The 26,588-nt window shown below is 61.8% G+C and overlaps 1 protein-coding gene across 3 annotated transcripts in view; it reads left to right on the forward strand.

Moving 5' to 3' along the window:
* IQGAP2 (IQ motif containing GTPase activating protein 2) overlaps window positions 1–26,588 on the forward strand; it is a 196,178-nt gene that overhangs the window by 59,145 nt on the left and 110,445 nt on the right. For 2 of the 3 annotated variants that reach the window (XM_070056267.1, NM_001082161.1), the window contains 3 exon segments: window positions 7,305–7,461; window positions 17,753–17,830; window positions 22,017–22,093. In XM_070056267.1, coding sequence (XP_069912368.1) covers window positions 7,305–7,461; window positions 17,753–17,830; window positions 22,017–22,093 — 312 coding nt within the window. 3 annotated transcript variants of the gene reach the window in all.

Consider the following 26,588-nt stretch of genomic DNA (forward strand, 5'->3'; position numbering starts at 1 on the left):
CCCCTGCGTGTTCATGGCTGCTGTCCGCACCCGAGAACTCACTGCACAGCACGTTTCTGCCCCCCAGGGGGTGCGGGCGGCCCCACTGTGTCCTGGGCTGCACATCCATGGATTCAGCCGGCTGTAGATTGAAGATGCTTGTTAACGCTTGTCTGTACAGAGCGTGCAAACGTACGTCTGTCCGTGGCCCCTCGGCCGGGCTCCGTCTGGGTGCCTTCAAGAGCTGGGGTGGCGGAGGCGGCAGGCGTGTGGCTTCTGTGCCAGCTGCATCATCACGCGTGGACCAGGGTCATGGGGGACAAGTTACTGCAAAGTCTCAGTGCTTCGTGGGACACGTCGGTTCCATCTCCAGGTTAGATGAGAGCTTTAAAAATGAGACAAACTCATAAAGACTGGACACACGACTGCCCGGGAAACACCAGGTCTGGCCTTGGCCCTGCCCCGGGGCGTCTGCGGACAGGCCCCGCACGGTGATTTTCCGAGGCTGGAGTTCACCTGGGTTTACTCTAGCTCACATCAGTAACTCAGGTGAGGCCGCAGGACTGAGAGCTGTGCTCTCCCCGGCTGCTCAGCTCCCCCAGCGACACCCCGTGTCCTGTGGACCCCGAGGGCCCCTCGTCTGCCCCGCACACAGCGAGGCCTGGGCGCTCACTGCACAACTGACCAACCCACCCGGTGGAAACGCACTTCTGATTCGCGCTGCTTGTTCTGTGCTCGTGTCTGTCCGTCCGTCAGGCACGCGAGGGTCCTGCCACTCTGCCACGCACGTGTAGTGGCTCTGGGCTCAGTGGCCACCGAACTCCAGGCCCTGCTTACGATTCTTGTGCACGGGTGACTTCTGAGAATCCGCTGTTCTGTGTTCCTGGGCATTGTATGTTTCAGAAAGACTGATTTATTATTTAGAAGGGGGAGAGAGAGAGAGATTGAGATTCCATCCAGTGGTTTCTCCCCAAATGTCTGCAGCAGCCAGACTAGGCCAGCAAAGCCAGGACCTGGAGCTCTGTCCTGGTCTCCCAGTGGGTGCAGGGGCCCAAGCACTTGAGCCGTCACCTGCTGCTTCCCAGTTGCATTAGCAGGGAGCTGGATTGGAACTGGAGCAGCCACGACCGCTATCGGCACTCTGACATGGGAGCCGGCCTGACCCCCAGGGCGTGCTGGGTTAGGGCTCGGTGAATGGGAGCGGTGGTGTCCGTGGTCAGAAGCCGAGTGTGTAGACCGTAAAGGCGGTCACTGACCTGGGCCCGGCAGCCAGGCACCAGCAGGTGAAGTGTGGGTGCCGCCCTGCCGCACCTCCCCCCTCCCCGGCTGCAGGTGCGCAGGCTCTATTTCTGGAAACCTGAGAACCCCGCCCCCCGCCGAGTAGACCCGGCTCCTGTTCCCTGAAGCCCCAGCGTGACTGTCCTGGCGCGTGCTCGCTCAAGGCCAGGCCGAAGGTGAAACGGGAGCCCAGTGTCCCCGGGGCCGTCGCCTCTTCTTGCGCAAGGCTTTGCTGCCCCTGCAGGCGTCCCGTGCAGGCAGCCGAGCTGGAGCGTGCCTGCTCACCTAGTCAGCTCCCAGCTCGGGCCTGCTGTCCAGGGCCCTGGCCTGTGTCCCACCCTACCCCTGCCCCGAGCTCTGTGCCTCCAGTCCTGGGGCCCTGGTCTGTGACCACCCCCCAAAAGCGCTGTGCCCCCTGTCCCAAGAACCCCAGCCTATGTCCCCCCACCCCGATCTCTGGGCCTCCTGTCCCAGGGCCCTGGGCTCTGTCTCCCCCAGCTCTGGGTGCCTGTCCTGGGGCCCTGCCCTGAGTCCCCCCCCCCCACAGCTGGCATGTGTCCTGTGTTCCTGGCATGTGTCTCTATGACGACTGTCCTGGTCAGGCTACTTCTCCCGTCAGGCTGGGCGCTCACCACCGAGCTGGGTCTGGTTCTCACAGCGCAGTGTGTGTGCTATGCTGGCTGCCGCGGGCCCCTCCCTGCGCGCTCCCGGCATGCCCTGTCCTCGGGGGAGACTGGGACGCAGGCTCTGAGTGTTCACGTGAGCTTGCTTCCTGCTTTGCCTTCTGTGTCCATGTCTGCCTGGATGACCCTGATCTTGTGGGGCCAGGGAACGGCGCTCCTCTGGGTCTGCAGCAGCCATGGTGTGGCTCAGAGGAGGGCCCTGCGGCTGGCAGCTGGGTGCCCCAGCCTGGCCATGCTGCCTGGGCCCCTTGCTGTCCCTTCCTGCTCGTGTGGCCACCTGCCCCAGCTACTGGCGTTTTGATCGCAGAGCTGGCAGGCAACCAACAGGTGGGGCCTTGTTCTGGGAGCTTTGACCACAGTCACCCAGCGAAGGTGTGAGGACTCTGCCCCGGGGCTCCTGGGTCCCAGCAGAGTGCCCTGGAGCCCAGAGGGGCTGGGAGGATCCCTGGAGTAGACTCGGGTTCCAGCTTATTCACCTGTGCACAAAATTGGGGAGCTGAGCCTCGGGGGGATGCTCAGTGGGCTGGGGAAGTGGGGGGAGCAGGGCTTGGTGACCCCAGCGGCCCTGCCAGACTTGCACTCTGCTGTGTGTGCAGAGACCTCCTGCCTTAACGCTTTGCGTGGGCTCTGGGCACAGTGAAGCCCCTCTCCCCCCCCCCCGGCCTCTGCCCAGGGTGGCCTCCCCTCCCCCTGTGTCTGCCCAGCGTGTATAGCCAGTGGAGGGTGACTCCTGAGTTGTTACCTCTAGTTCTGTAGCTGACTACTCCGAGAGAGAGCTGCACGGGTAACTGTAAGCACCGTCCCATCTGGGTGTTCTGTCCTCATGCGACCTTACGTGGACCATGTGCTGGTGACACACGGCGTGACCGAGTATCTCTCGGTGATGATGGTGTCCTGCGCCCCTCCCAGACCATTTTCAACAGAAGGAAACTTGGAGCCAGGGAGCAGGGGAGGCGGCCCTGGCCGCACAACCTCAGAGCCGTGCCTGGCCTGCCTGCGGCTCACAGCTGGGGCTGACCTGCTCGGCAGGGCGTGGCACGGCCTCCCTGGACACACGCCTGCTGGTGCCAGCTCCCTTCTGCCAGGCCCGCTGTTGCGTGTCCATGTGCACGTGCGCGATGCCTGCAGGTGGCCGCCAGGACTCGGAAGCCCGCCACCGTGCTGGATGCACAGCCGCTGTACCGCTGCTTTGTGGCGCAGAGCTGAGATTTCAGAGTGGCTGACGTCATGCTGGTGACTCAGTTTTTGTTGATCACAACCATTTCAAAATTAGCGGAGGAGACCCCAGAGTTGCACCGACCCGCAGCCGCTCCCCTGACTTGAGAAGTGCTCGTGGCTTTGTAACTGTGCCGACTTTGCTGGACAAGCTAAGTTGTCATCCTGAGTTTTCACACTGCGTAGCATTAGCTCTGCACCAGGGTCCTCCGTGTGCATTCATGGAGAACGCGCATCGTAAAAAACCTCGTGGATTCCAAGGTGATTGGAATCTTAGCTGTTATTGGAAGCTTATCCGTTACTTCCTCTTTCCCATGTGCCCTCAGGCCGGGCACCGCATCTCACAGTCCCTCCTGTCGGGGTTTTGTTGCCCTGGGACGGGCACCGCATCTCACGGTCCCTCCTGTCGGGGTTTTGTTGCCCTGGGACGGGCACCGCATCTCACGGTCCCTCCTGTCGGGGTTTTGTTGCCCTGGGACGGGCACCGCATCTCACGGTCCCTCCTGTCGGGGTTTTGTTGCCCTGGGACGGGCACCGCATCTCACGGTCCCTCCTGTCGGGGTTTTGTTGCCCTGGGACGGGCACCGCATCTCACGGTCCCTCCTGTCGGGGTTTTGTTGCCCAGGGACGGGCACCGCATCTCACGGTCCCTTCTGTCGGGGGTTTTGTTGCCCTCATGCCGGGTACCACATCTCACGGTCCCTCCTGTCGGGGGTTTTGTTGCCTTTGGATGGCTGGAATTACGTCCTCACGCTTGTGGTCCTCACAGGTGCTGGGCAGGGGCCGCGGACCCGAGAGGACTCCTCCTGTGGTGCGCTCGGCGCGTCCTGCCTTAGTGTCTGTCTTCCAGATGGCTCTATTTCTATGGAGTTAGGCTCGGACCTGTCGGCCACAGGGGTGGGTCTGCCAGGGCTCCTGGTGTCGGCTGAGGGGTGGGAGCTGCTCCTCTGTCTCCTGGACCAGTGGGGGGGGGAGCGCCCTCGGCCACCTGTGTCACGTGTCCTCGGCACCCAGCCGCCCGAGGTGTGTGGGTGGAGTCACTGGTGCTGCTTGCTTCGATCAGGATGCGTAGCCCCAGCCTGCGTGCCGCCCTGCTTGGTGTGGCCCAGGGAGACTGTGGACCCTGCGCCGTAACCACGGACACACAGGTTTAGGTGGGGGAGGACGCTCCCCCTGCCAGCCGGCTGAGCGAAGGGCGTGAGGGAGGCGAGGGTGGAGTGGGGGCTGTGTCCTGCTGCTGCTCTGGTCACTCCCGGGAGCAGCGGGGGTGGGGACGGTCAGCAGGGGCTGGGCAGAAGGAAGGGGCTCCGACCGTGCATCAGGGAGCCTTCCTGCGCTGTCCTCCGCTCTCCCTGCTGAGCGTCCACTCCGGCACCGCAGCCTGCGCCCCCCACGAGGAGCGGACTGCATCCTGCGGCTACGTCGGTGCTTTTCCCACCCTGGCTCACGGCAGTTCTGCTTTCCCATCTCGCACACTGGGCCCCAGACTCAAGGCTAAGTCAGCAGCCCCGGGGGCGTGCAGCTGAGTGGGGTGGGTTCCACCCCAGGGCTCCGGCTCCAGAGCCCACGCTTGGGGCCGTGAGGGTCTCTCCTCTGCGGGGCTCACACGCTGAGTGAGGGGTCAGTGGAGCGAGCAGCTGGGGCAGCACAGGAGGCGCAGATCGGATTGGGGGTGCAGGCGTAGCTGTGTCGTGAGGCTGGGGCTGTCACACACAGCAGGGCTCCACATCTCATCTCCCAGAGGCTGGACGGCCACGGCCGCTTGTCCTCCCGTCGTCCCTGTCAGCCCGCAGCCCTGCTGTCTCTGTGTCCCCATCCCTGTAAGGACACTGGTCAGACTGAGTGACAGCCCACCCCCATGGATGTGTTTCCCACCCAGCGCCTTCCTGGGTCCCTGGGCCTCCCAGCCCTGGGTGTCACAGCCGGGAGGACGTCACCCTGGGACCCGCGCTGCCACCTTCTGTGGAGCAGAGGAGGGAGCGGGGCGTCCACGCACGATGGCCACCACAGCACTGAGTGCAGGGCTGAGCCCCTGCCCCAGCCCCTCCCTGGCTGGCCCTGTTTCCCTTTCCTGCCTCGTGCTGTCACTCACAGTGGGAAAGGCAGCAGGAGGACTCTGTCCCGGCCGTCCAGAGCCCAGGCTGGCTGTCTCTGTCCCGGGCGTCCGTGGCCCAGGCTGGCCGTCTCTCTCTCTCAGGTGTTTGTGGCCCAGGCTGGCCATCTCTCTCTCTCAGGTGTTCACGGTCCAGGCTGGCCATCTCTCTCTCTCATGTGCTCGTGGTCCAGGCTGGCCATCTCTCTCTCTCTCAGGTGCTCGTGGTCCAGGCTGGCCATCTCTGTCCCGAGTGTCCATGGTGGAGGCTGGCTGTCTCTCTCTAGAAGTGTCCAGGTCCCAGGCTGGCCATCTCTGTCCCAGGCATCCGTGGCCCAGGCTGGCCATCTCTCTCTCTCAGGTGCTCGTGGTCCAGGCTGGCCATCTCTCTCTCAGGTGCTCGTGGTCCAGGCTGGCCATCTCTCTCTCTCTCAGGTGTTCATGGTCCAGGCTGGCCATCTCTCTCTCTCTCTCAGGTGTTCGTGGCCCAGGCTGGCCATCTCTCTCTCTCAGGTGCTCGTGGTCCAGGCTGGCCATCTCTCTCTCTCTCAGGTGCTCGTGGTCCAGGCTGGCCATCTCTCTCTCAGGTGTTCGTGGCCCAGGCTGGCCATCTCTCTCTCTCTCAGGTGCTCGTGGTCCAGGCTGGCCATCTCTCTCTCAGGTGTTCGTGGCCCAGGCTGGCCATCTCTCTCTCTCTCAGGTGCTCGTGGTCCAGGCTGGCCATCTCTGTCCCGAGTGTCTGTGGCAGAGGCTGGCTGTCTCTCTCTAGAGGTGTCCAGGGCCCAGGCTAGTCATCTGTCCCAGGGTGTCCCTGGCACCAGCGGTGGCTCCTCCTCTGTGCACGGCTGGGCCCTCAGGCATTAGCCCCACTCTGCTCCTGTGCGGGCCCTGCAGGCCTGGCTGGGACCCTGTCCCCCCCCCCCCCCACCGTGAGCCCCAGGGCCCTGCTGCTCTTACCCCATGGTGCTCCCAGCTCCCAGCTTCAGTTCCTCTCCCACCCTCCCAGACCTCTGCTCCCGAGGGCTTGGACCACGTCCCACTGCTGTTCAGGGTTCTCCTTCCCTGGGTGACCCCGCCGCGCCCCCTGCTCCCAGCTTTTAGATGTTACTTCCTTGTTAACTGGCCGCAGCATCTGTGGGTGTGCGGGGCGTAGTGTGGCGGCCTGGCCAGGCGATGGTCAGTCCCACCTCGTCAGCCCTGGGGTCTCTTCTCTCCCAGCTCCTGCAGGTGCACAGTGGCCTGTGGCCAACCACGGCCACCAGGCGTTCTGTGCCTTGCTTCACCTCGTGGCCCCACGCACCATGGCTCCCAGCCTTTCTGGATTCATCGGCTGCCCTGTTACAGCGGGGTTTCTGTCTGCATGTTTCTCCCGTGCCTCGGTTTCTGTGGTGCCGGCTCAGTGGCCAGGAACTGCTCCTGGGCCTTTCAGAGGCGTCCGTGTCGCCGTGACGATGGCTCCCGACGCTGGCAGGCCCCTTGGTGCTCCCGTGGGAGGTGTGATCTGTTGGTGGGTTAGGGGCCTCGGTTGCTGAGGACTCGGGCCAGCCTGGCACTGGGAGCCGTGGCTGGCGTGGGGACCAGCGCTCAGAACCCTGCCCGGCAGACTCTCGGCTTCCACTGCGGGCTTGGGCCGCTCCCCTCCCGTCCACGGCCCTGAGCCAGCCACGCTCTTCATGCTCTTTGCTGAACCCCGGCACGTGCTCCCCCGGTTGCACCTCATCCGTGCCGGGAGTTTGTCCTCCGAGCCGGGTCGGTGCCGCAGGAGGTCCTGCTGTGGGAACAGCCCGCGCTCGCCTCCCCGCCTCCCCGGCTTCCCAGCCCAGGCGGCTGCAGTGTCCCCTCGGGACTGTGCCTCCACAGAGGCCGCGTGGGCGTCAGTCCTTCGCCCGCTGATGTCAGCCGGACTCATCCCGCCCACACAGACGGCTCTGCCTTTCCCCCCAGGTTCAAGTGGGGTGGTGGGGTCAGTGCTCGCCCGGGACCTCGTCCCAAGGTGGCACCCATGGCGACTCGTCAGCACCTGCCATGCCTGACTGGGGCTCTCTGCATCTTTGTAGGTGGATGGAGGTCTGCCTGGTGGAGGAGCTGCCGCCGACCACCGAGCTGGAGGAGGGGCTGCGCAACGGGGTTTACCTCGCCAAACTGGCCAAGTTCTTCGCCCCGACACTGGTGTCGGAGAAGAAGATCTACGACGTGGAGCAGACGCGCTACAAGGCAAGTGGGGCCCGGTGGCCGCGTTTCCTTCCCGCCAGCAGTGTGTGGGCGGGGCTTCGTAAAGAGAAGCGCTGGGGCTTGCTCCTCCACGGAGGTCACTGGTGAGAGCAGCCGCCACCCCCGTGTGCACACCCCACGGCTCCCGTCAGGCACGAAGCACCCACGGGGCCCTGGACCTGAGGCCTCCTGGTGTCCCAGTTGATGTGATAAAGCCAGCAGGGGGTCAGGAGGCAGTGTTTCCCGCGGGTGTGTAGCGCACAGCAACACTAACCCTTGCACGTGCAGCTGGCTCAGAGAAGGGCCGGGGGTGGAAGCAGCCACAGCCCGACCGCTGTGAGAGCTGGGAGCAGGCAGCTCCACACCAGGCTTGTAGCCATGAGAGTCGGCTGGGGCTTAGGGTGAGGACTGAGGATTTGGCATGGAGGATTGGGCTTAGGGTGAGGACTGAGCCAAAGGCCTGGTTCACATGTGAGGTTAGCGCTGCGGCAGGGCTGTGGTTGGCTTTAGGTAGGACTGGGACAGGGCTGGGGGGCATCAGGTCAGGCTAGGCTTAGGGTGGAGATCACGTTTCAGGTTACGGTTGGCTCTGGGGTGATTGGGTTAGTGCTGGGGTTCGGGGTTAGGGTTAGGGTAGATTTGGGCCAGGGTTAGGGTTAGGCTCGGACACGTCCCGTCCATCCTGGGCGTGCGTGGTCGGCAGGGCCGGGCTTCCCAGGCTCTTTTGGAATGCAGCTATTTCCTCTGTGTGTTCAGCACTGTCTGTCAGCGTTTTCATCTGCACATCTTTTTAAATATTTATTTGAGAGGCAGAGAGAGAGGTCTTCCATCCGCTGATTCACTCCCCAAATGGCCAACATGGCTGGAACTGTGCTGATCTGAAGCCAGGAGCCAGGAGCTTCTTCCGGGTCTCCCACGAGTGTGTGGGGGCCCAAGCACCTGGGCCATCCTCTGCTGCTTCCCAGGTGCACTAGCAGGGAGCTGGACTGGAAGTGGAGCAGCCGGGACTCAGGCAGCGCCCGTGTGGGATGCCGGTGCCACAGGCTGAGCCATAACCTCCTCGCCACAGTGCCCATCACCTACCGATGTTCATGGCTGCTTCCCAGCTGCCTGTCAGCTGTGTAGAGCAGTGCTGGGCGTGTTGAAGACGGGCCGCTTTCCCGTCTGTCGCCTCAGCCACACCACTTCTGGTCTGTGTAAACACGCAGTCACGTCAGCTGGGACGCTGGGGTCACCGGGAACGCAGCGCTCCAGCTGGGGCTCGGGGGTCTAACGTCCTCGTGACAACCACCAATTCCCCCAAGGGAGCCTGGTGGGCGGTACTGAGAGGGCGGGGCCTGATCCTGGTGTGTGTGAGAGGCGGAGCTTCTGGCAGTCGTGTGGGCGGAGCTGCCGGGACTTCTTCCGGGCAGGGGACTTCATCAGAGTCCGCACTCTGAGCGCCTCAGAGCCCCGCCTGCACTGGAGCCGTCCCCTGTGGCCAGACCAGTGGCCTCACTGAGCCCGCAGAGCTGCCACCAGAGGGGTCTGCAGCTAACCAGCAGTTTCCTGAGGCAGAGCTGGCCCCGGGCTAACGGTGGACGTTTGTTCTGTGGCCCAGCTGCAGGGAGGGGCTCCCACGCCACAGCTGGCCACCACCCCGTACCCTCCCCGCCTCTGCTGCCCCGCCACAGGCCCTGCAGCACAGCCTGCGTGTCGTGAAGAGAAGCGTCTATGTCTGTTAGAGGGGCTGAGACCGGGGAGTCCTGCGTCCCACCCGGAGCGCCCCAGCTCGCGCCAGCTCTCGTAGGACTGTAATACGACGGTGACTGGGACACTGTTAAAGTCTGTACAACGATGTTTTAGAACTGTGTCTAGAAATGCAGACAAGCATGGGGGAACACCCCGTCTGTGTGCCCTCCCCCAAATGTCCTTGTGCCCGCAAGTCAGACCCCGACTGCTCTTTCCTGTGGCTGATACAGTGGCTACAGAGGTGTGGAGTCAGTGCCGTCACCCACGTGGGCTCGATGGCCAAGTGCAGCCGTGAGACACGGGGTCCCCACGGCAGGCCCATGACCCTGATGGAGCTGAGACACGGGGTCCCCACGGCAGGGCCCTGTCCCTGATGGAGCTGGACACGGGGTCCCCACGGCAGGGCCCTGTCCTGATGGAGCTGAGATATGGGATCCCCATGGCAGGGCTGCGTCCCTGAGCCTGAGACACGGGGTCCCCATGGCAGGGCTGCGTCCCTGAGCCTGAGACACGGGGTCCCCACGACAGGGCCCTGTCCCTGATGGAGCCTAGACACGGGGTCCCCACGGCAGGCCCGTGACCCTGATGGAGCTGAGACACGGGGTCCCCACGGCAGGCCCGTGACCCTGATGGAGCTGAGACACGGGGTCCCCACGGCAGGGCCCTGTCCCTGAGCCTGAGACACGGGGTCCCCACGGCAGGGCCCTGTCCCTGAGCCTGAGACACAGGGTCCCCACGGCAGGGCCCTGTCCCTGAGCCTGAGACACGGGGTCCCCACGGCAGGGCCCTGTCCCTGATGGAGCTGGACACGGGGTCCCCATGGCAGGGCCCTGTCCCTGATGGAGCTGGACACGGGGTCCCCACGGCAGGGCCCTGTCCTGATGGAGCTGAGACACGGGGTCCCCACGGCAGGGCCCTGTCCCTGAGCCTGAGACACGGGGTCCCCACGGCAGGGCCCTGTCCCTGAGCCTGAGACACGGGGTCCCCACGGCAGGGCCCTGTCCCCGAGCCTGAGACACGGGGTCCCCATGGCAGGGCCCTGTCCCTGATGGAGCTGGACATGGGGTCCCCACGGCAGGCCCGTGACCCTGATGGAGCTGAGACACGGGGTCCCCATGGCAGGGCCCTGTCCCTGATGGAGCTGGACATGGGGTCCCCACGGCAGGCCCGTGACCCTGATGGAGCTGAGACACGGGGTCCCCATGGCAGGGCCCTGTCCCTGATGGAGCTGGACACGGGGTCCCCATGGCAGGGCCCTGTCCCTGATGGAGCTGGACACGGGGTTCCCATGGCAGGGCCCTGTCCCTGATGGAGCTGGACACGGGGTCCCCACGGCAGGGCCCTGTCCTGATGGAGCTGAGACACGGGGTCCCCACGGCAGGGCCCTGTCCCTGAGCCTGAGACATGGGGTCCCCACGGCAGGGCCCTGTCCCCGAGCCTGAGACATGGGGTCCCCACGGCAGGGCCCTGTCCCTGAGCCTGATAGGGCACAGTGTTGGCTCTGACAGTTTTCCCTCTCACAGCCTCTGTCTGCTCGCACAAGGACAACCTCGCCCTTCATTAATGTTAGCGGTTGTGGAGAAGGGGTGGTTGAAGGAGCGAGTTTCGTGGGCTCCTTTTCTCAGCTCAGTATAGACGTAAAAAGCCAGGAAACAATTTGCAAAGAGGCAGAAGCTTTTATTTGACAGAAAAGAAGCTTATTTGATTGGCAGGCGACAGGAAAGCGTCTGGTCCAGGAGACCAGGCATTGTCCAAGCGGGAGGGCTTCAGACGGTCCCGGTCATTAAGGCGTTGCTGGTTGTCACTGGGCCATTTGTGGGGGTGCCCACTGGACGGGGGCTTCACATACTGCATGTTGATTGGTTTGGTGCTCATGGAGATAGCGGGGGTCTCCTGGCGACCGTCCGTCTCCTTAGGGGCTCAGCCCCCTCCTCTGCCAGCCGTGGGTGAAAGATCCCACCCACCCTGGAGGTGTGATAAAGCCGTAAGGTCACTCACGCATCCCGAGGAGCTGTAGTGGGGGAGGCGCCGGTCCGTCTGCAGACAGGCCTTCCAGCCACAGCTGGCTGCCTGCTTGTGAGGACATTCTACCTGCGTCTCGGGGCCACAGACCCCCAGCCCCACCGGACAGCCTCAGTTACTCCTGGGACAGGAAGCTGTCCTCGGGACTGGAGGTGAGTCTTCCATTTCACGGCCATGTGAGCCCTCACCCTGGGGCCGAGCTGGCGACGGTTGTGCGTCGTGGCACTGACACTCCTCTCTGGCACATGCCATGGTGACTGCAAAGACGGTCTTGTCACAGAGGCAGGAGCCTTGTGGCCGCTCTCCACTGTCCCCAGTGAACGGTGCAGGGTCTGCTGCGCGGTGGGTGCTGGGGAGCGGCTGCCGGGGAGGCAGTGGCGCGAGTGGCTTCGGGTCAGCCACGGGCCCCGTGCCCATGCTTTGTTTGGAGCTCACAGTGCCTGGGATTTGACCTTCTCCCTGCCCACGAGCTCAGCCTGACGGATGTCCCAGGTGGCTGAACCAGCTGGGTCCCAGGAATCCGTATGCCGATAAATCACCTACAGATAACGCCAGTCGTAAACCAAGGCGTGAGAACCCTCGGCTCAGAGGCCGATGAACACTGAAGCAGTAACTTGCAGTGAGGTCGCTGGGCGGGAGAGGAGGTTGTGCCACGATAGAAGCACGCGCAGGGCAGATCTCTCGTCCACACTGCACCCGTCAGGGTCTCACCTGTGCCGGGCGCTGGTGTCAGGCGCTTCCAGCTGGAGACACAGACCAGCGGTATTACCCGCTTGTGAGTGGCAGTCGGTGTGAAAGAAGAGAGCAAAGCCAGCCTTACTGACCGACGATCGCAGCAGGCAGGCGGGCTGTCGGGGGAGGGGTTTGCTATGGGGCTGGGGGCGGGAAGAGCAGAGGGAACTCTGGGAGATTTTAGGGGAGACCGAGGGCCGGGAGGCCGTGGGGAGGGATGGTGCTGGTAGGTGCCGTGGGCACACGGGGGTGAGACCATGTGGTGACCTGTGATTTCTTGCGGCATGCACAGGAGGCCACGTGTGTGTGCACGTGTGTGTGCACAGAGGCTCCCGGCGCAGCGTGGAAGATCGGTCACTGCACAGAGCAAGTGCGAGGGAGGGGACAGAATCCGAGGAGGGGGTAGTTCAGTCCTTGTGGCAGTGCCTAGGCAGGAAGTGCATGGATAGGAAGTACATGAACTAGAAGGAAGTGTAGACAGGAAGTGTGTAGACAGGAAGTGTGCAGACAGGAAGTGTGCAGACAGGAAGTGTAGAGACAGGAAGTGCAGAGACAGGAAGTGCGTAAACTAGAAATGTCACCAGAGAAGAAGCTGAGGGCCCTTGTCTTCGTGCAGGGAAGAATTCAGGCGTGAGACAGAGAGCAGTGGAAAGCAAAGTGGCAAAGTTTATTAGTGTGGGGACATCCGCAGGAACCGATGGGCACCTCTCCAGACAGAACCTGAGACAGTGCCCAGTTCACATTCAGGCTGGGTTTTTAAGGGGACGGGTCTTGCCTTCCCGCCTTTTCTCTTCCCCTCTCCTCCAGATCAAGGACCTGTTGGGTGTCAGAGGAAGCCTGGCTGGCTTCTCTCTAGGGTGCCCGCCTTAGAGGAAGGCTGTCTATCAGGGCAGGGAGAAGGGTCTGGGCGGGACCTGGGAGGTTATGGGGTGACGTTGGAAAGCGGATGCTGGACTGTGTGGATGTCAATTCCCTTAGGCCCTTCTCACACACGCAGGCTAATTTCTGACTTCCTACCTAACAGAAGGAAGTGTACACACAGGAAGTATTCAGACAGGAAGTGTGTAGATGAAAAGAAGTGTGCAGACAGGAAGTGCATGAATGGGACATGCTTAGACAGGAAGTGCACAGATACAAAGTGCATAAACTAGAAGGAAGTGCAGAGACAGGAAGTGCAGAGACAGGAAGTGCAGAGACGGGAATGCATAGCTTGCAGGGGGAAAACAATGGATTCTGGAATGGCATTGGAGATGGAGGCCGTGAGAAGGCAGCTGGTGGGCAGGGAGGAAGCCCGAGCCTTGGTGCTGAAAGGAGGGGGCCTCTGGTGAGTGTCCCAGTCCATCTGCTGCTGTCCAGGCACCGCAGAGGTTTATGAGCAACAGGGGTTTCTTTAGCGCTGGTTCCCTGGCTGTATCATAGCATGCAGAGGGTGTCACGTGGCGAGAGGGAGTGAGACGCCAGCCCGCTGTCTTTCCTCCTCTTACAGCGCCACTTCTGCCATCATGGGGCCCCACCTCCCGGTGTCACCACGTGGGTACGAGGTCAAGTTTCCAGCAGGTAGATCTGGGGACACATTCAGACTGGGACAGACAGGAGAGAGAGGAAGAGGGAGGCCATTGCATGGAGAAGACTCAGCCTGAAGGCTCCAAGATAAAATGGAGTATCCGGGAGGGGGCCTTGATGACGGTGGCCTGTGACCCCTGCTGGCGGAATACGTGGGCTAGCCCTGCTCAGGGCTGGGCCGGGCCGGGGTCAGCAGCGGGAGGCTCAGGACCCACGTGCCCGAGAGTCCAGCTCCCGCACTGACACTGCCGCCCGTGCAGCAGGGGTGACCACAGCACTTCCTGTGGCAGAGCGGCTGTGGGGGGCAAACGTGATTGTCCACAGAAGGCACTCGGCACTGGGAGTGCTCAGTGAGGGGGGGGCACTGTCAGCAGCGGGATGGGCGGAGCCTTCAGCCTGGACTCTGGGCTCCTGCCGGGGGCCTGCAGCCTGGGCGTCCTCGTCACGCATGCCTCAGTTTACCCGTCTGTAGGACTGGGACGGCTCCCAGCTTCTGAGCTGCCTCGTCGCTCTGACGTGCTCTGGCTCTGGTGTAGGCAGTCAGCACCCACAGGAAGCTCGTGCGCCGCCTCGTCTCCCATCTCAGTGGCCTCTCATGAGCCCGTGGTCAGGGCTGGCAGAGTCAGCAGCGGGATGTCGGCCTTCACATCCTCTCACGTGAAGTGCTGGGCCTTTTGCTGACCTTGGAGCTGAGAACCTCGCCGGAGCAGCCCTGTGCCCGCCCGCTGTCCTGGCTCACACGGGCTGCATCCCCCATGTGGTCCCACTTCCGTCCCGCAGCTCCGAAGCCTGTGTGTGGTCCAGCAGTGTTAGGGTTATCTGAGCACCCCCAGGGAGCCCGGGAGGAAGGGCAGGGGCTGTGCTGGGCCCCCGGCGAGGGCAGCCAGCCCGGTTCTGTGGGAGCGGGCAGCAGACGCCGCTGCGGGCCAGGGCACTGTGATCCATGAGGTGGGAGGACGGACCTGGTTTGTCCCTGCTGAGCTGTGGTGCCCGGGGCCTTGTCGCTGTCTTGCCTCGGACTCGACTGAATGCAGGTTCGGTTCTGGTCCCTGTGGTCCCCCTTGCTGGAGAGGCTGCTTGCACCAGGGACTGTTGTGCCTGGCCGTGAGCGCCCCGGCTGCTCTCCTCCCCTTCACCACCCTTCCCCCATCCCCACTTATGGGAGATTGCGCACTTGACCCTGCGTCCCAGGTTCCTGCTGGGCGAGCGTGGGCACAGGGAGGCCGTTCAACCCAGGCAGACCTGGTCCAGAACCCCAGCTTTCCGCGTCGTTAGCGACCAGCAGTGATATTCGCCTGGCAGGGGCTTTGCAGGTGCGACGGTTTGTCCAGGGCTGGGCACACCAGTCCACTGGTACACAGAGACCACTGATAGAAAGGCAGAGACCCCCACCTGGTGTTAGTCTGCTCCTAACCATGAAAATGGGTGCTGCTGATGGGGGCTCTGAGGTTGCAGAAGGTCAGGGAGTGGACAGAGCCGGGGTCATCCAAGCATGACTGTCTCCCTGGGCATCAGAAGAGACCCCCTGAGGGGTGGCCTCCTCCCCGGGTGTCAGCTGGCGGAGACACCCTGGGCACGACCCCTTCCTGCTGGGTGGGTCTAAGGAGACCCCCAAGAGTCACTCTGTCCCCCAGGATGTCAGTAGGAGGAGGCCCTCTCCACGTGACCCTCTCCCAGTAAGTGTCAGGGGAGAGCCCCTGAGTGTGATTGTCTCGCTGGGTGTCAGTCGGAGGAGAACCCTGAGTGCGGCTGGCTGTCCTTGGGTGTCAGTCGGAGGAGACTGCTGAGTGTAGCTGTCTGTCCTTGGGTGTCAGTCGGAGGAGACTGCTGAGTGTAGCTGTGTGCCCTTGGGTGTCAGTTGGAGGAGACCGCTGAGTGTGGCTGTCTGCCCTTGGATGTCAGTTGGAGGAGACCGCTGAGTATAGCTGTCTGTCCTTGGGTGTCAGTCTGAGGAGACTGCTGAGTGTAGCTGTCTGTCCTTGGGTGTCAGTCGGAGGAGACTGCTGAGTGTGGCTGTGTGCCCTTGGGTGTCAGTTGGAGGAGACCGCTGAGTGTGGCTGTCTGCCCTTGGGTGTCAGTCAGAGATCACTGAGTGTGGCTGTCTGCCCTTGGGTGTCAGTCAGAGATCGCTGAGTGTGGCTGTCTGTCCTTGGGTGTCAGTCGGAGGAGAACCCTGAGTGCGGCTGGCTGTCCTTGGGTGTCAGTCGGAGGAGACTGCTGAGTGTAGCTGTCTGTCCTTGGGTGTCAGTCGGAGGAGACTGCTGAGTGTAGCTGTGTGCCCTTGGGTGTCAGTTGGAGGAGACCGCTGAGTGTGGCTGTCTGCCCTTGGATGTCAGTTGGAGGAGACCGCTGAGTATAGCTGTCTGTCCTTGGGTGTCAGTCTGAGGAGACTGCTGAGTGTAGCTGTCTGTCCTTGGGTGTCAGTCGGAGGAGACTGCTGAGTGTGGCTGTGTGCCCTTGGGTGTCAGTTGGAGGAGACCGCTGAGTGTGGCTGTCTGCCCTTGGGTGTCAGTCAGAGATCACTGAGTGTGGCTGTCTGCCCTTGGGTGTCAGTCAGAGATCGCTGAGTGTGGCTGTCTCGCTGAGTGTCAGTCGGAGGAGACTGCTGAGTGTGGCTGTGTGCCCTTGGGTGTCAGTTGGAGGAGCTGCTGAGTGTGGCTCTGTGCCCTTGGGTGTCAGTTGGAGGAGGCTCCCTGAGCACCACCCTCTCCTGCTGGGTGTCAGTCAGAGGAGACCCCTGAGTGTGGCTGTCTCGCTGAGTGTCAGTCAGAGGAGACTGCTGAATGTGGCTGTCTGTCCTTGGATGTCAGTTGGAGGAGACCGCTGAGTGTGGCTGTCTCGCTGAGTGTCAGTCACAGGAGACCGCTGAGTGTGGCTGTCTGTCCTTGGGTGTCAGTCGGAGGAGCTGCTGAGTGTGGCTGTCTGCCCTTGGGTGTCAGTTGGAGGAGGCTCCCTGAGCACCACCCTCTCCTGCTGGGTGTCAGTCAAAGGGTAGAACTTGCCGTGAGCACTTCTTCCTGTTTATTTACAATGTAAAGTGTGTGACCTCATGCTGTACGTTCAGTTAATGAGAAATACACTGTGGTTTTAAAGTTCCTGTGGTCCACTGCCTGTGACAGCGTGGTGGGCTGTGCAGGAGGAGCACAGGTGTCACCAGGGCGTCAGGAAGACAGGTAGGAGAGATGGGCTGCTGGCCAGCCTCTTGGCAGCATGACCGTGTGGCTAGTGCGAGCAGCGGGGGCTACGCGTGCTCCGGGTTGCAGACTGCATTGGTTCCCATCTTCGTATTGTCCTGCGGTATCCACGTTTTCTACAGGAAAATTAATCCATGATTAGAAAAAAACTTTAGTATGGTAAAACTGTCTTTCCTGAAGTTGCTGGGCTTCTCAGCAGTGTGCATGGGTGGGGTGTGTGTGTGTGTGTGTGTGTGATGTGTGTGGTGTGCATGTGGTGGGTGTGCATGATGTGCCATGTGTAGTGTGCATGTGGGAGGTATGTGTGTGATATGTTTCTATGTGAATGATGTGTGAAGTATATGTGTTATATATTTGTGTGTGGTGTATTTCTGTGTGTATGAAGTGTGTGGTACAGGTATGGTGTGTGTGGCAGCTGTGTTGTGTGCACGTGGCAGGTATGTGTATAATTACTGTGTGGCACATGGGTTATATGTTGTGTGTGGTATGTATGTTGTGTGTGGTAGGTGTGTGTATTGTGGTTTTGTGTGTATTGTATGTTATATGTAGTGTATGTTGTGTGTGTGGCAAGTGTGGTGTGTGTGACATGTGTGGAATGTTTCTGTGTGTGACACATGTTATGTGTGTGGCAGATACGTGTGTGGGATATCTGTGTGACATGTGAAGGGTGTTTTGTGTGTGGCGTGTGTGTGCACTGTGTATGTTTTGGGCATGTGGCGGGTATGTGGTATGGGTATGGCATGTGTTTTGTGTATTGTATGTTTCTGCATATGACATGTGTGCACACACATGTGTACACGCTTTGCTGATGCACACGTGTCTCATCAAGCTTCCCTGGGCAGACAGTAACACTGTGCGGTGTCTGGGGTCCCAGGCCGGTGTGCACAGTGGAGCCCACCGCGTGCTGTCCGTCGGGTCTGACTTTGTCTGTTTTGTGTGCGTCACTAATGAGACGTGGGACTGCAGAGCACCTGCTGTGGGAAGCCTGCTGCTGCTGACTGACCTTCTGCGTGTTCTCTCTCTCCCGTTCCCCCGACCTGTGCTCTCGTTAGAAGTCCGGCCTGCACTTCCGACACACCGATAACACCGTGCAGTGGCTGCGAGCAATGGAGTCCATCGGTCTGCCCAAGGTGAGCCCCCGCTGGGAGGTGCACAGGTGGCACCTGGCCCCTCATTATGGACGGGGATTGGCAGGTGGTATCCATCAGCGCAGGGTGGGAAAGACAGGAGCCACCCACTGGATGGAAGGACTCCGCCATGGGCGTGCAGGCCAAGGACGCGGGGCCGGTGCGCTGGGTTGGGCGAGGCCAGGACAGGTGTGTGCTGGCCGAGCCCCTGTTTACAGTAACTCACTCCCCTCGTGCTGCTCCTTGGACGGCCCTGACGCCGCGTCTCCGTGCCTCCCTGCAGTGTTACAGTGACTTTCCCAAGTCCTTGTGGTGCATCTCAGCACCACTATGTGAACGGCTAGGCGGGATGACTGTCTGTGCTAACGCAGGTCTCCCCAGCGCAGTCTTCGGTGGATGCCCGGTGCTAGATAAACACCAAAAGCAGCCGCCCTCAGCAGTGAGAGGGACAGTGGGGGCACGCGGAGATGCCGTTGGGGAAAGTTATAGGACAGGCCTTGTGGCAGCTGTGGGTTAAGCTGCCACCGGAGCACCCACATACCAAAGCCAGGTCCTGGATCGGATTTTATATCTCAGCCTCTCCACTTATGATCCGACTTCCCGCTAATGCACCTGGGAGGCTCCAGGTGATGACTCAGGTGCGAGATCACACTGCCTTGGCCTGGGCCCAGCTCCAGCTGCTGTGGGCATCTGGGCAGTGAACCAGCAGATGGAAGATCTCACTGTCTCTGTCTGGCTCACCCCTCTCTATTGCTGTGCCTTTCAATAAATAAGATTAAACAAACACATTTAATTAAACAGCTGGAGAGGTTTTTCTGAGGCTTGCCACCCTGAGATGATTACAGAATCAGAGGGAGCGGCTGAAGGTGTCCATCTGTGTCCCTCCCCCCCCCCCGCTTCTCCCACGGGTGGCATGTCGGCGATGGTGCTGAATGTGGGAGCCCGCAGGCCTCATGCACCCCACTGCCTTCACCTGCACTCACATGTGGCTCCTGCAATCGGTCCCCCGAATCTACGTGCACAGCCACCACCGGAGAGGGGCAGACCCCAAGGCCAGACAGCCCGGGGCTGACCCCCAGGGCCAGGCTTTGTCCTCTGTCCCTGTCCAGTGCTGTTACCTTGGGAGCCGTTCGTGGGTGGAACCGTGAGCGGTGCCCTCTTGCGGTGGGCGTCCTCCCGCTGGGTGGGCTTCTGCGTGCACCAGCTGCCGGCTCCTCAGTGTTACTCAGAGACCGCTGTGCTGGGGGCATTCAGAGTTCGTGGAAAGTGGGATTAAAAGAAAAGGGTGTTTTTGCTGCTAAACCTTTTGAAATGGCTGCGTTCAAGCAGTCTCCCGAAATGTCCTGGAGAAGGCTCAGCAGTCACGCGTGCAGTGGCTCTGCCCTCCTCCCTGGTGGAGCCCCGCAGCGCCAAGCCCAGGGCCCGCTGCTGGCTGCTCAGGCCCCGTGCCTCTGTGCAGCCAGACTTGCTGTGAACGCAGCCGCACAGCACGGCCGCGCCTGCTTCCAGCACGGCCGCGCCTGCTCCGGCTCCGTCTCACGTTTCTCCGTGTTGATTCTGTCCTATCATTTCCCTTGACACGAGTGCCCGGAACATGAGGCACTATCCCCCTCGAGCCCCGGTCATGAAACCACATCCGTCAGTGACTGCCCATGGCCACCGGGGGCAGGCGGGGGGAAATTCACAAAGTTTCTGCAACGGGCAACAGCAGGTTGGGGTGATTTCATTAGGTTTGGTATACTGAGGTCTGTGCTCAGGGCCCAGCTGGTGGTGCATGGGTGCAGATTCCGTTTTACGTGGTGGCCTCGGGACATCCTCAGCACCCAGCAGGACTGGGCCCAGTGGACCCCTAGATGCCGGCGAGGGACTTGACTGCCGCTTAAGCCTTGTCAATGTCAGAGCCTCCTCCATGCTCAGTGCTCAGTGCTGGGTGCTGGCGACACCGTGCTGAGTCCTGGGTGAATCACCCTCATCAGTGCAGAGCCTGCTTTGTGCTCAGTGCTGGGTGCTCAGTGCTGGGTGCTGGTGACTGCAGAGTCCTGGGTGAATGGCTCCCATCAGCGTCAGAGCCTGCTCTGTGCTCAGTGCTGGGTGCTGGTGACACTGTGCAGAGTCCTGGGTGAATGGCTCCCGTCAGTGTCAGAGCCTGCTCTGTGCTCAGTGCTGGGTGCTCAGTGCTGGGTGCTGGTGACACTGTGCAGTGCTGGGTGAATGGCTCCCATCAGCATCAGAGCCTGCTCTGTGCTCAGTGCTGGGTGCTCAGTGCTGGGTGCTGGTGACACTGTGCAGTGCTGGGTGAATGGCTCCCATCAACATCAGAGCCTGCTCTGTGCTAGTGCTGGGTGCTGGTGACACTGTGCAGAGTCCTGGGTGAATGGCTCCCATCAGCGTCAGAGCCTGCTCTGTGCTCAGTGCTGGGTGCTCAGTGCTGGGTGCTGGTGACACTGTGCAGTGCTGGGTGAATGGCTCCCATCAGCATCAGAGCCTGCTCTGTGCTCAGTGCTGGGTGCTGGCGACACCGTGCCGAGTCCTGGGTGAATGGCTCCCATCAGCGTCAGAGCCTGCTCTAGGCTCCGGGCGACCCCGCGCAGTGCTGGGTGAATCGGTGTCACTCTGCTATAGGAAGACGCATCCCAGGGCTTCTCCATGAGCAGAGACACAGGGACCGTTCTCGTGGACAGGAAGTGAGGGGGTGGCCAACCGTACAGCCCGTGTGAGTTCAGTTGTTTTTTGCTTACATAGGAGATCCTTTTAGGTCTTAGATTTACCTGTTTATTTTCTTTATTTGAAAGGCAGGGAGACAGGAAGTGACAGAGCTCCCACCTGCCGGTTCACTCCCTAGGTGTGTACAATGCCCAGGGCTGGAGTAGGGAGCCAGGAACCCAATCCAGGTCTCCCCTGGGGGTGGCAGGGACCCAGGAACTTGAGCCATCACCTGCTCTTCCCAGGGGGGCATCAGCAGGAAGCTGTGGGGTCAGGAGCAGAGCCGGAACTCACTGGCCCTCTGATGAGACACAGGTGTCGCCAGCACGGTCTTAGCTGCCACGCCCCTCGTGGGAGAACACCAAGGCTGGTGGACCTCTCCGAGCCGGGTGTCGCTCGTCCCCACACTGCTGCAGGGAGACCGGGCAGCCCTGAGACCGCCTGGCTGCAGGCGCTTGTCCCGGAGCTCTGCCACGGCCACTGGCCGGCACAGGGGCCTCACTTCCTCCCTGTCTGCCCTTCCAAGTCCAGTGGGAAGTGGCCCTCGAGCATCACGTGCTTCCAAACGGCACATGGTTTCACGCTGGTGTTGACGTCAGGTTTTACGAAGTAGTTGCTGAAGGCAGCTCATGCCAGTACGCTTCAGCTCCTGTTGGAAGCTTCGAGCCTAACGACTCATCTTTGCGCGCAGCAGCCTGGGAGTTTGGCACCTTGCCCTGAAATCTTGTTTCATGCTTAGGAAGAACAGTGCGGACGTGCGTTTAGCACCTGGAGGGTCAGACCTTCCGTCTGGCTAGCCCACATTAGACCATTCCCCAGGAGAAGGAGCGGGTGCTGAAGAATACAGGGACATTGACCGCAGTGGTCAGGACGCCGGGAAGTCGGGCAACGGCAGGGCTCAACCGTGGGAGCCGCTCAGTCTAGGCTCAGACTGTGAGAGAATCCTAGATGCCCGCTGGCCATCACGCCCTTTCAGGGTCACAGAGGGCTTGAGCACAGTCAAGCTCTGGTCAGCGCTTCATCCGCAGAAAGGTCAGAGGTATGCAGAAAAAAATAGCTACGTGCTGATTAGTGGTACAGGGAAACAGGGTTACACGTGACTTGCCTGCACGCTTGTGTAGGTTTCAGATTTTATTCAGTAAGGATGTATTTCTTTCTGCAGAAAAAGCGGAGCCTGTGTGTGTGTGTGTGTGTGTGTGTGCACTGCCTGCACCCTTGTTCACAGGACTGCATGGCCATGTGTGAAAGGGCTGGAAAAAAGAGACCTGCGGGGCCTCTGGACAGTGGCGGCGGTGACTTGACACCTCACTCCAGGGAGCGCCACTGTGCATCCCATCCGTTCCCAGCTGCCACTCGTCTGCATCCACAAGGGGGCGACAGAGTCTCTCTGCATTTCCACACTCGCAGGGTGGCGAGGACACAGCAGGCTGGGCTGGGTGGAGTTGCACAGCAAATCCTACGACATGCTTGTGTCCTTGTCTTCCAGATATTTTATCCAGAGACAACAGATGTCTACGACCGGAAGAACATCCCGAGGATGATCTACTGCATCCACGCGCTGAGGTGGGCGGATGCGCCGGTCTCTGGGGCGTGGATGTGCGGAAGCCGCCATGTCAGCTCTGAGGCCACGTCAAAGATTTCCCTTCCATTCAGTGGTTTTGAACTTGCTGTTGCAAAATTAAGATAACTGTGCGGTCAAAGCAGTCCTTACACCTGACAAATAGTCTTTTGATTTCTCAAAAATTCTAATGCAAAACAGGAGCAGAGGACGAATGAAGGGTGTTTTAGTGCAGTGAGGAGGGAGTTCGTGCTGCGACGGCCGGGCGCCGGCGAGGGCCGTGTCACCTGGCACCGTGCTGGAGGGCTGTGTTACCTGGCACCGTGCTGGAGGGCCGTGTCACCTGGCACCGTGCTGGAGGGCCGTGTCACCTGGCACCGGCGAGGGCCGTGTCACCTGGCACCGTGCTGGAGGGCCGTGTCACCTGGCACCGTGCTGTTGGCGCGGAAGCCCCGGCGGCGTGCGTCAAGGGAGCAGGTTCACAGGCGTTAGGGCCGCTGTCTGCCTTCGTCCTGTCAGAGTTATCGTCAGGTTTACTTCTTATCAGGTAGAAGATCCGGTTGAAGGGCGGTTTCTCTTGACCTCTGGTTCCGTAGAATTCCGAGGAAACGCAGAGGGCGCTTCATGCTCGCTGTCGGAAAGCAGTTTTAAGTTGATTGTGGGAAATGCCCATGCTCTCCGGGCTCACCGATTACCTGTTGCGTCACCGATGCAGGAACGGTGAGTGTAGCGGCAGGAAGATGGTTCTGGAAGTGGCGCTGGGGCTGCTTCGGGAGGACGCCTGCCTTCCTCTGGGTCCGGAGCGGCCATTGCCGCGGCGGCCATGCACCGGGAGGCTGCGGGGCTCCGTTCCGCAGAGCCGTGCGGCTGCCGCGCCCTGAGAGGGCCTCGCGCGGGGCGGTGGCGGCCACCAGGGGTGATGCCCCGCCGTCCCGGAGCACTGGGGACGGACCCCGTGCGGCCTGCGGCAGCGCACAGCAATCGCTGGAGGCACGTTTTCCACAGAAACGTGGTGTCCGTGCTGGGGTTGTGCGTGCCTGGGCTGCAGCCTGCGTGCTCGCGGGGTCTGCGTCCACGTCCGCGTCTGCATCCGAGTCCACGGTGTTGTGAAGAAGTGGGTCCCGCAGGGGGCGCGTGCTCCCCTCCGCGGGTGTGTGCTGAGGCAGTCACGGGTGTCCCTGCTCTGAGGCCGTCACGAGTGTCCCCGCTCTGAGGCCGTCACGGGTGTCCCTGCTCTGGGGTGGTCACGTGTGTCCCCGCTCTGAGGCGGTCACGGGTGTCCCTGCTCTGAGGCCGTCATGGGTGTCCCTGCTCTGGGGCGGTCACGAGTGTCCGCCCACAGGCTGAGGCGCTCACCGGAGTGCCGGCCTTGATGGCGACAGTGGCTTCAGCAGCCCCGGGACCTGAAGGCAGCGCCTCTCGCCTGGCAGGGCCGCTGCACGCGGTGTGCGGTGTCGGCACCGTGCCTTCTAGGCCTGCGTTGGCGGACACCCAGGCCGGCTGCGGGACTCCCGCCGGCACACAGCCCTGCCTTAGGCGGTGGCCCCGGGCGTCCACTTCACCCCATGTGGGCTCAGTCACTGTGCTTGCGATCTGCGGCTCCCAGCCCGGCCCGGCCCGGTCCCGCCTGCCCGCCCCCAGCCGGAGGTGGCTCTGGCAGGGTTCTTGTCCCTCCGGCGTCAGCCCGGCTTCCGCACACTGGGCTGCACGTTCTTACATCTGCAGCTGGGTGGCGCTCAGGTGGCTTTCACTCAGGACACCCTGCGCTGGCACACTCGGCCGCTGTCCCCAGCCCCGCCCCACGAGCAGGTGTCTGCCTCGCGCCACAGCTGTCCTCTCGCGGGGACTGCCGGCCTGCCCTGGCCACATTACTCAAGGCTGTGCGTGCCAGGTCCACGCCTCCTTGCAACCCGGGGCCCTCGGGAGGTGTCTCCCGGAGACGAGGGGCCGACTACCCAGCGCTCTTCTGGCCTCGTGCCTGGTTTGCCCCTCAGCCTCCGGCTCGGGGCCTCCCTGTGCCTGATGGAGTGTGGCCAGCAGTGCTGGACGTTCTCCGCCTGGCCGCTGCGTCCCTCCCCGTCCTCAGCCCTCGCCGCACGGGAGACCCTGGCTGCGTTCTGGAATGGTTGGCTTGCTCAGAATTCCTGGGCTCCATCCCTCCTGCAGTCTACACAGAACAAAAGCAGACACACATCTGCACTGTATAAACTGTCGGAGGACAGACCAACTACCCCTGTCTCAATAACACTCCCTTTGCAAAAATCAAAGCGATTCAGGACGCCCGTGCCGCTGCGTGTCTGTGCGGCAGCTGCCTGCCTGCAGGCTGTCTGTCCCCTTGATTGCTGACTTGAACTTGCAGCCCTGGGCAGATCCAGCATGGTGCTGGTGAGCCAGCTTGGCCCGTTGGGTCAGCAGGGACCCTCTCTGTCTGTATAACACTGTTCCTGATGTCCTTGGGGTGCCCTTCCTGTGGCCAGAGCAGGAGGTCCAGTCCAGTCCTGACCGTTCCTGCTGGAGACGTGGAGTCCAGCGCCCGCGAGGAATCTTGGGAAGTCGTGTGTTTACGCGGGGTTTCCTGGTTCGACACTGGGGAGCTGGGCTCTGCTTCTCCTGCTGTGCAGGGTCCTTGACCGCGCAGTCCCCAGCACTCTCACCCAGCAGCCCAGAGAGCTACCAGGCATCAGGATCCCCCCTCAGCGTCAGGGTGGCCGCCCTGCTCCAGGTCCGCCTGTGTCCCCACTGTCGATGCCAAAATGGTGCACGTTTGGGGCTAAGGTTTTAGAAACGGCTGTGGCTGTCCCAGCTCTGGTTGGCCAGCTGCTCCGTGGCCAGGCCCTCCCCAGCTCCGCCCACAGCAGGGGTCTGACTTTGAAGCCACCCTTCAGGCCGGAGTGCGTGTCTTTCTGTGTCTTCCTGTAGAACGCATACCCCAGCTGACTGCGGGCGGTGGGACGTGTCGTGCTGACACAGACGTTGCTCGGCCTGGACACAGGCTGCAGGCCCAGACCCCGGCTCCAGGAGGGGTGTCTGAGGTTAGGGTGAGGCGGCTGCCGCGCCTCCCCAGTCTTGCCCGTCACCCCTTGCTCACTCCCTCTCCTCTCCCCTCCCTGCACCTGCACTGTGTAGTAGCTTCGTGTGCTGCTGAACCCTCTGCTGAGGCTGTGCCACGTCTCCGCACAGTGCAGGCACCCGACATCCCAACTGCAGGTCTCTGGAGCTCTTACTGCTCACTCTTCGGGGAGGGTTAGCGGTTCTGATCGCCCCTGATGGGCCGTCTTGGGACTCCTTTGCGGTTTGAGGAGTGAGGAGGGAGCCCTGGACTTCTGTGCTGCTGGCAGCATCGTGGGAGGCTGAGGAGGGAGAATGGTCAAATGGTTAGGCTCCGTAGACACGAGTAGTGCCGTGCAGGCCCCGAGGGGCGTGCTGGGCAGTTCTCGGTGCAGAGGGACCAGTGGGGAGCCCCCTATTGGGGGCTGTCGGTGGGTGTGTGCACAGGACGCGTGTGGGGAGCAGCCCGGACTGGACTGAGTTACTGGAATTAAGACTTATTCTATGCATCTGCTCTCCCACAATATGGCGCTGGGAGAGAAGTAAACAGCTTCCGCACAGCTGCCTCCAGTTCAACCAATGAACTGTAGGACTTGCTCCTGATTGGAGAGCAGCGTACTCGGCGTGTGGGCAGCCGAGTTGGGATTGGCGGAGGAGGACTATAAAGGAGGAGAGAGACGGCATGCACCAGGAACATCTAAGGGGAACACCTGTGCAGCCCCCGTGCAGCCCCCGAGAGAGCCGGCCGGCGGTGTGCCGCTCCCCTGCGGAAGTGGGGAATGTGGCCAGGGGGAACTGCCCTTCCACGGAGGTGGAGGGGACAGTAGCCAACCTGGGAAGAACCAGCAGCAAACCCGGGGAGGGCCGAGCAGACGAAAGAACAGCGCAGGGTCCTGTGTCGTTCCTCCACGAAGAGGGGGAGCGACAACGCGTTTGTTGGACAAAGGACAGTAGTGGTGATAAAAACGGGCTGAGCCTGTGGCCCTTTTAACTCGGTGCCTGGCACTGATCAGTGCTCGGCAGGTGGACTCTCACTCCTTGCGCCGCACGTGTGCAGTGGGCACTGCTCTTAGTTTTATAACCGGAGCACAAAGAGGCTGCCCCGGGCCACAGAGCTGGGTTCAGGGCCGGGCTGTGGGGCAGCAGAGACTTGTGCTCCACCCACCCAGTAACACACACGCGCGCGCGCACACATGTGCCCACACATGTATGCACACACGTGCACACACGTGTAACACACGCACACACATGCATGTGTGCACACGCACATGTGCACACACAGGGGCACACAACGCACACATGCACACACATGCACACACGCATGCACATGTGCCCCTCCATGCATGCACACACATGGGCATACACACACCTGCACACACACACACCTGTACACATGTGCTTGCTTCCTGGCCTTTAACCAGTATCACATGTGTAAATAGGAACACAGGGGCC

Source organism: Oryctolagus cuniculus, chromosome 14, assembly GCF_964237555.1.
Source record: "Oryctolagus cuniculus chromosome 14, mOryCun1.1, whole genome shotgun sequence".
Lineage (NCBI taxonomy): Eukaryota > Metazoa > Chordata > Mammalia > Lagomorpha > Leporidae > Oryctolagus > Oryctolagus cuniculus.